Below are 13799 nucleotides of genomic sequence, written 5' to 3'. Positions count from 1 at the left end.
ACAGACCCTGGACACAATCGGACATTGCTGACGCCACAAGTCATCTACCTGACCCTCTCATGTCGGGGGCAAGGTTCGGTGAGCAGCTCCTAATTTTCTGCCAAGAACATCGTCCCACAGGTCAAGAAATTAGACGCGCAGTGGCAGGCAAGCTGAAACCATGCGACCTGAGGAGAATATCACCTCACTTGCCTGATCCTACGCTGAGGATACGACACCTGACCTATGAGCATGGCGAAAACCGTGAATATTGTACTGCAGTAACCCACCTGATGGATAAGCTAAAGGAGGTTTTCCCGGATAAGGTGGACATGTTAAAGATTCAAGCTTGCAAACAAAGAAAGGAGGAATCTGTGGATGATTTCATACATCGCATGACAACTGTGTTTGAAGTTAATGGTGGAATACCCAAAGATGACATGACGGGCGCCTCCGCCTCCACATATGAGCACCATCTCTGCGGCCATATTTTCCGGGGACTGAGACCAGATGTGGCAGCCGAGGTGAGGAGTTCATATGTGGGAGGAGAAGATGAACCTCGGCTAACGGAACTGCGACGCCATGCACGCCATGCTCAGAACCACCTTGACGAAAGAAAACGCAAGAAAGAGGAAAAACAGAGCGCCGACCTCCACAACGCGGCCTTAACGCTGTACAAGACTGCAACGAACCCGCGGAGTGACTTCCATGGTAAAGGCAGCTGGCGCGACCGAGCCCGGGGAGGAAGACGTGATCGAGGACGCGATCGACAACGACGACAGTTTGGAGGAGATCCAGATACCTGTTTTCTCTGTGGTGAACATGGACATTGGAGGCGAAACTGCCCTAGATACAGCCACCCTGGGGGTGACCAGCATCAACGGCAAAGTGACCAGGGCCAGCAGTGGGTGCAGGCGGATTGAGGCCGGGGGAAAAGGACGCCAGAGTACGCTTCAGGCTGTGGTTTGCCCACCTCATCAGAGCAGGGAAGTGAAAATCACACACACATACACACACCCACTGATGTAGAAAGTGTTTTACACACAGACACACACACTTTAAGACAGCACACTTTTGAGCATGTAGAGCAGATTTCTTTGTCACCAGTTGGTACATATGTACATTTAAATACTGCGCCTTATAAACTACTGCCCTTGTATAAAATGTTAGTTTGTAATCAGGAAGTAGAATTTCTTGTAGATTCCGGGGCCACCCACTCTGTACTACGCTCAGATTACCTCTCACCCCAGCCCGTGCTGGGTGAGAGGTTCACTCATTCTGTATCAGCATCAGGAACTATACAGAGAGAAACTTTCACCGTACCCCTGTATTGTGTAGACGGACAGGGTAGAAAATTCACACACGAGTTTTTGTGTTCAGACCTGTGCCCGGTCAATTTGCTTGCAAGAGATTTGATGTGCAAACTGAAAATAAGTTTAATCTCCTGCTATAATGGCATCACAATCACGCAATCTGACTATGATTATATGATGGTGAAATATGACCCCGTGACTCCAGCTTTCGCTTACGGGTGGAAGCTGGAGGAGGGGCCGCTTGTTACAGAATTCATGCAAGCGACTCGCAACTGCATGCCTCCAGATGTCTGTTTTATGGCTCCTGGAGAGTTGAGTTGCATGTCTCACTTTTCTCTGCATGGGCCTGATGACAGTTATGAGGTAGAATGGTACAGAACCGAGAATGATTTGCTAACTGTGAAATGTATGTTTTGGAGCTCCACATTTGCTGCGCTTGCGATTTCTCTCACCGATGAGCAAAGAAACATGTTTACTATGGATGCATCCGTCCCACATGTCCCCCTGGCAAAAGCTCACAGCTGCCAGTGGGAAGACATGGGAGAATTTATGCACCGGTGCTACCGCGCTTGCGATTGGGAGACTACAGAGAATCCCACAGTACTGTTTTCTCGAGAAATGAAAGCCTACAAAAAGACCATGACACGCACAGTCCAGTGTGTCCGCTCAGTTGAGCTAGTGAACATAGCTGTCGCACACTGTCTGTTTCAAACGACACCTCCTCTAAACTCCTCACACCCCCTGCTGACAGAGGTGCCTGACGGCCTGTGGGCCTCATCTAAGTATGATGTAGGCCTGATTACAGATTGTGAGCCAGTGGTAATCACTCCAAAGTCCTCGTTTAGACCATGCCAAAGACAATATCCTCTGAAACGGGAAGCCATAGAGGGGATTACTCCTGTGTTTGAATCCCTGTTAAAGGCCGGAGTAATTATCCCATGCCCCACCTCTCCGGTTCGCACTCCATTATTCCCTGTGAAGAAAATCAGAGGACCTAATGAACCTGTTGAGTGGCGGTTTGTGCAGGACTTACAAGCTGTGAACAAGGCTGTAATCCCCAGAGCCCCTGTGGTTCCGAACCCCCACACCATTTTGGCCCAAATCCCATCTGACGCTATGTGGTTTACTGTTGCTGACCTGACTAATGCATTCTTCTCTGTTCCAGTTCACCCAGATAGCCAGTTCTGGTTTGCTTTTGAGTTCCAGGGAAAGGCTTACACATTCACTCGGTTGTGTCAAGGCTACTGTGAGTCCCCCACGATTTACAATGCCGCCTTAAGAGACTCCCTGTCAGACTTGATCCTCTCCGAAGGCACAGTGTTACTGCAATATGTCGATGATCTGCTACTGTGTGCGCCCACACAAGAGCAGTGTCTGGCAGATTCTCTCACTTTACTGACACATTTGCATCACAAGGGCCACAAAGCTAGTAAGTCAAAACTGCAGTTTTGTAAAGAGCAAGTCACATTCTTAGGGCATGTGATTTCTTACAACTCCCACCAGATTTCCTCCAAGAGGGTGGAAGCTGTAATGACCATTCCAAAACCTCTCACCAAAAAACAGATGATGTCATTCCTAGGAACCACATCATACTGCCGCAATTTCATTCCACACTACTCCTCTGTGGAAGCCCCACTCACTGCACTCATTCATGGTGCAAGTCTGTCAGCCAATGATCACATTTCTTGGACACCAGAGGCTGAAGCTGCCTTCACTTCCTTAAAACAGCTGCTGCAAACAGCGCCCGCTTTAGCGCTTCCAAACCCATCCAAACCATATACACAAATGGTGGATGAAAAGAATGGTTTCATGTCCTCTGTTCTTTTACAGCAGCATGGTGATTCACTTCGCCCGGTGGGTTATTACTCTTCCAAGCTTGACCCAGTGGCTGCAGGACTGCCTGGATGCCTACGAGCAGTAGCTGCGTGTGAGAAGGCCGTGCTCGCCTCACGTGACATTGTAGGGTACTCTCCTCTGACAGTGCAGGTACCCCATGCAGTTTCTCTCATTTTGCTGGAGCAGAAAACTTCACACCTTTCTGCAGCTCGTTGGCTCAGGTACTCTTCCATACTGCTTGACATGCCCAACATCACAGTGAAACGATGCACAACACTTAACCCAGCCACTCTTCTCCCCACGCGAGAGGATGGTGAACCACACAGCTGCACTGCTGTATTGGGTGAAACTTGTACACCTCGAATTGACTTGTTAGATGTTCCCATCGACAACTCTGACATAGTGCTATATGTAGATGGCTCCTCCTCACGTGATTCACGTGGAACTAACCGGGTAGGTTTTGCTGTGTGTTCTGATCATGCCACTCTCGTTTCAGGCTCGTTGCCCAGACACTTCTCAGCACAGACTGCAGAACTGGTGGCGCTCACAGAAGCCTGTAAACTTGCGGAGAGTCAGTCGGCCACCATCTACACCGACTCTCGCTACGCGTTCGGTGTGGTGCACGATTTTGGCGCCTTGTGGAGGCACAGAAAGTTCCTGAAATCTGATGGCAAGCCCATCCTCAATGCTAACCAGGTAGCAGCGCTGCTAGATGCCATCCTTCTGCCTGCTCGCATTGCTGTAGTGAAGTGTGCAGCACACACAGGTAAAACTGATTCTGTCTCCCAAGGAAATGCCGCCGCCGATGCAGCAGCCAAAGCAGCAGCCGAAGGAGGCCTACCCTTCCAACTGGTCTTGGCACCACTGTCCACACCCAACCTCGCTGATCTTCCTGCTGTACAGTCATTTGCCTCCCAGCCAGAGAAAACTCTCTGGCGCAAACATGGCTGCACACTGGTCGAATCTGTCTGGCGATCTCCGGACGGCCGCCCATGTCTACCTAAACACTTCTTCCCCTGGTTTCTAAAATGGACACATGGGTTAGACCATGCGTCCAAAGGGGGGATGCTACAAGCAGTAACATCGCTATGGTTCACCAAAGGGTTTTCCACAGCAGCTGAGAGGTATTGTAAAAGGTGTCTCATTTGTGCGACCAACAATGTGGGACGCCCAGTACAGGTAAACACTGCAGCACACCCCCCACCAGACATGCCTTTTGACCATCTAATGATGGACTTCATTGAATTGACACCAGCCGAGGGAAAGAAGTATTGTCTGGTAGTAGTGGACATGTTCTCTAAGTGGGTAGAAGCATTCCCCACTAAAAGTGCAGACAGCAGTGCAGTGGCAAAAGCCCTCCTGTCAGATATCATTCCCAGGTGGGGCATCCCGGAAAAAATCACAAGTGATAATGGTACTCACTTTGTGAACCAGGCATTGAAGGAAATCAGCAAGCAACTAGGTTTCAAATTGCAAACACACTGTGCATATCACCCACAATCTGGAGGTGCTGTGGAGAGAATGAACAGCTCCTTAAAATCCAAGCTGGCAAAGTGCTGTGAAGAAACTGGCCTCACATGGCCAAAAGCACTTCCCCTCGTGCTGATGTATGTGCGCACGCGAGCCAGACCTCCAGCACACCTCAGCCCTTATGAGGTGTTGTATGGACGACCTGCCAGAGTGGGGGCAGAACCCCCCAAATGGACTGGCATATCCACAGAGTTGTGCAACAGCGAAATGATTGTGTACTGTCAAAATCTCTCCAGGACTCTCTCGCAGGTACACCGAGCAGTGAAAGCAGCCCTGCCCAGGCCAGCAGAAGGACCCCTGCACCCGTTCAAACCAGGGAACTGGGTGTTAGTGAAGGACTTCAGGAGGAGACACTGGAAGGCGAAGCGGTGGCTGGGCCCATTCCAAGTCCTACTGACCACACAAACAGCGGTAAAGGTTGGAGAACGAGTTACTTGGATCCACGCCAGCCACTGTAAGCTGTTTGGAGGAGAACCACCCAGAACGGAGGAGCAACTAGAAAAGACAAACGGGGCAGAATAATCCCCGCACCTCATTCAGGTAGTGGGCAGTCTACCCTCTACCTGCAACAATGCGACAAGCCAGGAAGCACCTCATCACTGGGGTAGCTCTGATGCTCTTCAGTGGGCTGATGGTTGCCCTCTGGTGGAGCCTCTGGAGAGAGCAGCAGCCAAGCACCATGCCAACATCCAAGGAGGTTCGTGCAACAGAAGGAGCAAACCACGAGATGAGAGACAAATGCCTTACTGAGTATGGCGGGTACATTGAGCTACACTATACGTATGCAACTACCCAGACTTTCAGTTTTGATCTGTGCAATGTGATAGACTGTAAAGGCTATAATGAAAGCTGGAGAGGTTATGATGTTTATTTGTGCATATTTGGACATGGCGTTCCGGGATACCAGAAGTGGTGTCCAAGTTGGAGTTTTGTGTGGTGGCACTCCAGGCCGGGGTACTGGGGAGAACAGGCAAAATCAACAGAGGGTAAGATGAAAAGTAAGAACAGTTTTTCCTTTGTTAGAGCCCAATTGGCGACTGGTACCGGCCTGAACCCATTACTGCTAACGATTAAGAACCTGAATTGGAACCCATTTTCCAGGAGACCAAACTTCCCAGGACAATGCCACGACTCCAAAGAAGACTCCTTTTATTTAATCATAGGAGTGGACCAGGCCGGTGCAGACACAATGGGCATAATAAAGATTAATCACAGTGGCACTGACAAGAGAAAGCGAGTCTCCCAAGTTGCAGCTTCCCCTATTGCAGGCTGAAGATTACACTGAGGATAGCGAAAGCGAGGATGATTGTGATGAGTGAAATTATTTTCCTGACACTGTAAGAATGATGCATATTGTGAAACCTTTTGAGTGTGCAATATGGCTGATGTAATTAACAGAATGTTAGGAAGAGAAATCCTTGGTACTAGTGATTGAGATACAATCAAGAGGGTGGGAACTGTTGTGGGATTTCTCTTTAGTGTATTGTCCTTTAATGTATTGTCTTGCTTTCATGTTACCTAGTCTAGTATGGGTGGTGGGATTTCTCTTTAATGTATTGTCCTGATGAAATGCTTTCATGTCACTTAGTTTAGTATGTCTGGTTCACACCTTATTCACGCTGGGAAACAGACAGTGAGAAACTGGTGAATGTCTCCCAGGATGGGGAAGCTCACACAGGAAGGCTTGACCCCAGAGTGGGGGAGATTCACACAGATGGTAGAGAGTCTGTCTGGTTAGAGCCAAGGTGTGAACTGAAACTGTAAAAGCCTTTTGTTCTGTGACTGTATAAAAAGGACCTGAACTGTTCATTGTCAGAGACGACTTTCAGTGCCCCCTGACTGACGTCCCTCCTTATGCATGAGATAGCTGAAATAAAGGTGTTGTTACAACTCATCGTGTCTGCAGGACTTGGTAATTGAAATTTCCACAACACCAGCATCTACAAAGCAATATCAAAAATTCCTGTTTGACATCAACTTTATGGATATATAGTTTCCAGAACATATATTTTTTAAAAAAGATACATTTTTCTCAGTGGGCAAGTAAATGCATGATGAAAATTATGGCATCCTTTCAGTGGAATCAGTACTCACAGGTAATAGTTGACTGTTTCAATGGATGCAGCATAAAATTCTTTTACTGACCTAATGCAATACATATACACTTTGTAGTTAAAGAATTTTAAAGTTCTTACTGTCATCATGGCAGCTACATCCTTTAGCTTTGTGCCCTGTTCCCCCGATCACTTTGCAAACACTTTCAGCAGACTGTCAGAGAGAAACTCAGCTCCGTCAGAAACCTTGACTGTAAAGGCATGTTTGGGATGCACTGGAATGCTGCATTTTATCTGAAATGACATAAAATTATTTTTGAAATAACAGCAGGCACTGTGCTTGGTTAGTCAGTAATGTTTTGTTGAATAAAAACTGTGTTTCCAGATCTTATGGGATTAAAAAAAATCCAAAGATGTTTGTTTCTGATTTGCAACCCAACAACCCACAAGTTACAACCTCATTTTAGTTCAAGTGTGCATTAATATGAGTCCAGTAATCACCTTTCTGACAATACATACAGGTATAAGTTAAACCTATGGCAGATTTTGGATTTCTCAGTTGTATTAATAGGGTGGTCTATTTGTGTATGCATGCACCTAATAATTATACAAAACCTATTATAATTAAGTTACAGAAACCTTAAGCGAAAATAGAATATACTTTCTTACCATAACACCTTGAACCCACAATCCATCAGCTGACTCCTGGTGAAATGCAGAATAGAGGTCGTCTCTCAATGTGCAGCAAAAAAAAAAAACAGAAACAAAAGGACAGCAGGTGAGGGCAGGAGGGGTAGGGATGTAAGCTAGCATAATGCTGCTAATGATATTAGCTAAAGCTGTTCAATGTCCAAAATCTCACTAACACCACGGTGCAGTAAATACACAATGTAACTGAAGAGTCAATTGGCAAATCTATTCACACAGAAAACCAAATTATGTTATGAGTGCCTCATAATTAGGTTTAATGTGATATTACGGCTCTTGAGCCAAAGACAAATTCAAATGAAAAAGCGCCAATTCTTTGACAACAGATAAAACAGCAAATAAGCTAACGGGTCTTTTTTAGCATGTTACATGGCGACACTCTAGACGTTTAACTACATTTGGCTGAAATATGGTAAATATTAATTCAAAAAATCAAGACCAAAAACGTAGAGTTGACTGCTGGACGTGACTGAGATGGATGCCTTTTTTGAACCACGATCCAAAGCCCGCGAGATGAAATCACGCGTGGTTTCACGAGATTTAATGTTGCTATCTTATTGACTTACTTCACCTGAACATGATATGAACAATTTAATACACCCTTTCTGCATATCATGTAGTTTATACACTATATGGTTACATTTATCTTTAAAACATGAGGCAATTGTGTTAAATACATGCAAGATGCTTACATAAATCCAAGAGATGGCCAGTGCCTTTTCAGAGAGGAGAAACACACAGTTTTACTTGTTGCTTAGCAAGGGCAGCTCTGAGCTCTCGCACGAGAGTGAGGGCTCAGGGACTCGCAGCTCTGAGACTGCCCTGGTCTTTATTTTATACATCAGTGGGTGTTTGTTCCTTACATTGGAATGTGTGTGTGTGTGTGTGTGTGTGTGTGTGTGTGTGTGTGTGTGTGTGTGTGTGTGTGTGTGTGTGTGTGTGAGATCAGGGTTTGTATATGGACGCAGTGCAGCTGTTCCCTGATCACCTGCAGGAGTTTGTAGACCTGTTGACAGAGAAAGAACTGCGAGTGCGACTGCCTTTAGAAGAATTGGACATACTGCTGGAAAACTGAGCACACTCTTAATTCAAGTGTGTGTTCAAATTGTCAAATTTGATGGGAAGAAAAGGACAAGCACAAAGGCAAACTCGACACATATACAGCTGCAGTAATTTGAGCAAAGAGCTGGGTTTTGTTTTGTTTTTTTGTATAAAGTGACACAAAATGCTTTAATTGCCACAACAAACCACTAAAACTGTATTCCTTTTTACTTGATATTGTCAATAAATACAAGATTGATCTATGTGACATGCCTTAAAAAACGAGTAAAATTGACAGTGTTTATACCGGAAGTTGTTACATTCCAACTTATTAAGAAAAACTCTGTGGAAGTGAGAAAGGAAAACGCTGCCACTCGGCATATTACCATGTTGCCACTTCTTAAAGAGTTTTTAATATATTTTTTAATCATAATAAATCAAGTAAGGATTATATTTTCTTTTCTTTGTTAACAAAACATCTACTGGACTGCGGAGTAAATGGGGACAAACTTGCAGGATAAAAAAAAAAGACGAACTCTGCTGTGTTTCCGAGTAACCGTATTATGGAGAGAAAAAGAGCAACAAAATTCAAAGTGCGGCCGACATGACCGCAGCCGAACACGTGAGAGCTCACTGGACCAGTTTCTTATTGATTCACAAGTCCAAATATTTAGGAAGACATCCCTCTTTTTATGTGTTCTCCTTTGAACTTGTACAGTATCTTAACTCAATTAAGAACTCCACTAACCCAAAAGTTATAAAAACTATTGGTGTTTGTGAAAAAATTAAGATCTTTCAATCACTTTATTCTTTGGCTTGATCAGTTACTTTCCCCCTAGCATATTTATATTGTTGTTTCTGAATACTGTTCTTGTATTTGTTTATCTATGCATACAATTCTTTTGTAAGTACAACACCATTATTGTGGTACTATTTACAGTTTTTTACAGCCGCTAGGACACATTTCTCAATACTTAGGTCACTTTTGCAAAACTCTTCACACAATTCTCCTAACTGACCTTCAGCTTGGCAAATTAGTTCATTTCACATTCAAAATACACTACAACTACCAAAACACTTTATTCAGGTCTCAAATAAACTCATTCTTCCAGAACACTAGCAAAGGTTGACAGCCAACAAACACACTTTGTCACCCACAAAACAATGACCTAAACAACACTAACAACATGTAGCATTACAGTGTTTTCTTGTGTAAAACAAGGACACATCTCTGTTTATAATTTCAATATATGTTACTGGAATGAATCAGACATCATGCAGAATTTGTTAATATTTGTTTATGTATTTTTATTTTTTTGCACTAAGTAATCCCAAAATACAAGAATTTGTATACACACCATCCACATACAATAGTAATGCTAATCTACTCGGTCTTCTCCATTTGGCCACAGGTTCTCATCCACATCACATCTTATGTCATCTAGGGCAATACACCTAGGAAAGAATCTTCTGCCTGATCCATCCCTGGCAATCTTCTTCCTCTTTCAGCCACTTCTCCATTTCTGGCTGGGTCGATGTTTACATCACAAAACAAACCTATTCAGCAGTTGTCTCCTTTTGTAATGAAATTGAAGGAGTAACACCTGTGTAGATGTTCATCTACAATGAGAATCAGCTGTGGCTGGTTAAACTGCATTTTTAGATTTAAAATATGTTTCAATAAAATATTGCTGTTGAATTTTGCTGTCTTATTCAGTTTTGCATTATGTTATTGTTTTGACCATAAGTTTAACAGTTTTGAAAACAGTATGTAAGTATATGCAAAATGTCCTGTACGTACAAAGATTTTTGGCAGTTGTGTCTGAGTGAGAAAATAATTCATGAAATTTGAGAGATGTAGTCATTGAATGCATTTTGTGCCAAAACAATGATAACTGATCCTCAGTTTAGCCCACATAGACTTCTGTTGTGCTCACTGTGTGAGGAGTTTTGCAAAAGTGACCTAAGTATTGAGAAATGTGTCCTAGCGGCTTTAAAAAACTGTCATTCCATTTTGTATTGTACTGATGTTTAAATAAAGGTTTTAAAAAAAACAGTTTTCTTCTGCCATACGCACCCGAGTTACGAGCTTAACGCGGGCGGTTGCGCATGCGCGAATTCTCGTGCATTCGAACGACTTACCTCATAGAAGGTTTTGATGTGTTACGTCAAAGAAGTCATTTAATGTGGTTTTACTTTGATCCGGGAAAGTCCTTAAATAGGAGCCAAGCGAAGTCAAAAAGTTATCGCTACCAGAGACCCCCTCGACAGTAGTTACATGTCAAACTTACCACGCTCTTTCAATTCAGAAAGTTTAGCATTTCAAGAAGATTTTAACAGAGAGAATCCGTGTGAAATAACAATGTCTGCAACACAGGATTATAATACTCAAACCGCACTGGTCGTATCACCAGATGAGCTGTCACCGATTATCGATAACGCCTTCAACAAGCTCGATGATGTACAGTGGACTTTAATAGAAAATGGAGCTTGGGATTCTGATATTCAAGCAGTTTTGGCTGATATGATTTCTGAAATCATACAGATCACCTCAGTCAACATTTTGAGACGTGCTCTTCCCGTCATTCAGAGCGATGCATCTGCAGAAATAGAAACAAATCCATCATTTGGCGACTCCATCTCAATCACTATTGCAAACCTGCTCAATATCCCAAAGCAGATATGTAGCAGTGCTAAAAAGCTGACAAAGATGGTTGAGGAGGAGATTTCAAATAAGGTCAAATATATAGTCGCCCTGGTCAGAGAGCGCTTCAATTTACCATCAGACCCCGCTGTTTACGTCAGTGGGGCAATTCGTAATATTAGAAAACTGCGTGTCATGGTTTCTCATGCTCTCTCATGCTTGAAAAGATATGCAAGTAAACTGAAATGCCCGTGCATGGGAAAGGAAAGCGATTCAAGTGAGTCTGAGTCCAGCAAAGATAGCATTGAGTCCAGCATCTCAGTCAAATCAGCCACCCAGGAGGTTAGTGAGATTCTGACCAAATGGTGTCAAGATTCAGATTTTACAGATGATGAATTATCGGATGATGACAGCGATATGGAAATTGAGCCACCCGCTAAAATAGAGCAACTTTCAGAAAAGAAAGAAAGTTCAGAAAGTGGCGAATGTGCAGAAGCTGAAAGGCAGGCAGAAAGTATTCCACCTGAGACCCCAGTAGAAAAAATTGCAGCTGACATTGTCAATATTATACTTGACAATCTCCAGTGCACTGACACTGATTATTCTTGTCACAGTGAGAAATGTACCTCACCCAAATCTGGATTCAACGGGGGAATCATCTTTGATAAAGTGAGAGAGTTTTTTACCTCACATGCTCGTTCTGCACCGCAAAAATCACGCAAACTGCATTTTTCCAAGATTGCAGGAAAACATTTTGAAAAGATGAAAGGGGAGCTGAAAACAACAGTGAAGAAGAGCAAAGACTATTTTATTAGTCTGTCAAAGGTAACCCACTCCCCTGAAACTGAGAGAATGGGTTCCCACGACAGTATGAGTGTCAGCCTCCCAGGTTCAGCATGCGAAACTCCTCGTTCAAATTCTAGCATGTCTGTCCGTGCCCCTTCTAGAAGCTCATCTACTCTGGGAAACATGATAAAATCTGCTACTCCAACTAGCTTTAATGTCATCAAATCTGAAATTAGTGACATATACAGCGAGTTCACAAAAGAGAAAGAACATGACATTATCCAAGAAAGGCTCGAAAACATTCAAATAAGCGAGAAAGTGAAGAATTTCTCGAGAGAATTGACAGAGAAACTGTACGACCATTTAATGATAAGTCGTATATACCAAATTCCCACAACTGTTATGGGTAGAAGTCTATCAGACTCCGTCATCTCCAAGACACCACAGCAAGTAGCTGAATCCAGAGTTTTCTTTTCTCCTGAAGTCCTCTATGTAATCATAGAAGACGCAGTTGGAAAGTTTTTGCAAAAGATTCTGCTTTTGGTTGATGGTGAAACAATAGATGAAATTGTTCAGAGCGAAAAAGTGTCTGATGCTGTTGAAGAGATCCAAAAGGTCATTGCAAAGGGACAGAAACGGGCAAGAGACACAGAATCAGACTATTCTCAGAAAAGTGTCAGAGAATCTAAAAAACCCTGTCCTTCTAGACCAGCGTCTCTGGAAAAGCAGGTCAAGTCACCAGAGAAACGCTCAACATCCTCTTGTTCAAGTTCAACACCAGTTCTCGAGAGGATGGAGGAGGAAATGTCTGGAAAGTCAGAGGACAGATTCTCAGAGGACATACCCTCGGAAAAGTCTGAGGAGAAATTCTTGGAAAAGTCTGAGGAGAAATTCTTGGAAAAGTCTGAGGAGCAAACCTCAGAAAAGTTAGAGGAAAAACTGTCTGAAATGTCTAAAGAGAAACCCTCAGAAAAGTTGGAGAAAAAGCTCTCAGAATTGTCAGTGTCATCTCAGGCAGCATCCGAGAACCTTGCCATGTGTCTTATAGCTAGACTCGTGGCTCAGTACAAAAAGAGCCTAAAAAAGCCGCTTTCATTACCTAACAAAGCTTTAGGAGACATCATTGAACATCTCAACAACTTGGTGCAACCTGAAATCAGCATTGAGGAGTCTATACCAAATCTGGACAAGAATGTGAGTCAATTGACCAAAAAAATGTTTAAAGGACTCGTCAAGGACTTTGGCTCCACAGAACAGGTCATGAATGCTGCTTTTGCAGGTGATAGTTCATTTGATGAGGCTATTTTGAAGCATTTGAAAATCAATTTGGGTGTCCTCACAAGTCCTCCAAAAAAGTCCAGAATTGCCAGGTTCTTTGCAGCAGTGGGAAGAGCTATTATGAAACCCTTCAGGTGCTGTTTTAAGGGCAGCGATGACTAAAGACCTTGACTTTTCCACTGCCTTGCTTCAAATCAAAATTCCTAAAAGTCTTTACAGTTTTCCTAAAAAACTATTATATCTTCACTGTGTCTCCTTTGTGTTTTCCATCGTACCCAGCCAGCCGCAGCAGATGGCTGCCCCTACATGAGTCTGGTTCTGCTGGAGGTTTCTGCTTTTTAGAGCAGTTTTTCCTCCCCACTGTCGCCAAGTGCTTGCTCATAGGGGATCATTTGATTGCTGGAATTTTCTAAAGATGGTGTTTTGAACTGTAAGGTGGAGGTCCTACAGGCCCTCCACCTTACAGTTCAAAACACCTTCGGGAGACTTCTTAGTTAATTGGCACTAAAATTAAATAAAATAAAAAAAAACAAATTAAAAACAAGTTGACTTTTGTTGTCTTTTCTTGATGTCAACCACAAATTAAAAAAGTGTAGCATATGTATACTCTGGTCATCAGTACTTGTATTT

General features: G+C 43.6%; 1 protein-coding gene across 1 annotated transcript; it reads left to right on the top strand.

Moving 5' to 3' along the window:
• The first annotated feature begins 1142 nt into the window (after positions 1 to 1142).
• LOC146495807 (uncharacterized) lies at positions 1143 to 4274 on the top strand. The gene is made up of 2 exons (XM_085143763.1): positions 1143 to 3824; positions 3919 to 4274. Exons 1-2 carry the CDS (start codon positions 1143 to 1145, stop codon positions 4153 to 4155), a joined length of 2919 nt encoding a protein of 972 aa, XP_084999889.1. The 3' UTR covers positions 4156 to 4274.
• The last annotated feature ends 9525 nt before the right edge of the window (positions 4275 to 13799 follow it).

This window comes from Neolamprologus multifasciatus, chromosome 19 (assembly GCF_963576455.1).
Source record: "Neolamprologus multifasciatus chromosome 19, fNeoMul1.2, whole genome shotgun sequence".
Classification (NCBI taxonomy): domain Eukaryota; kingdom Metazoa; phylum Chordata; class Actinopteri; order Cichliformes; family Cichlidae; genus Neolamprologus; species Neolamprologus multifasciatus.
This window is presented reverse-complemented; position numbering and strand designations above follow the sequence as displayed.

Excerpts from the sequence above, each read along its gene's own strand:
- LOC146495807 (XM_085143763.1), top strand. The coding sequence starts at position 1,143 with ATGTTAGTTTGTAATCAGGAAGTAGAATTTCTTGTAGATTCCGGGGCC. Across the intron at positions 3,825-3,918 it reads CCATCCTCAATGCTAACCAG|GAAATGCCGCCGCCGATGCA; the intron begins GTAGCAGCGCTG and ends CTGTCTCCCAAG.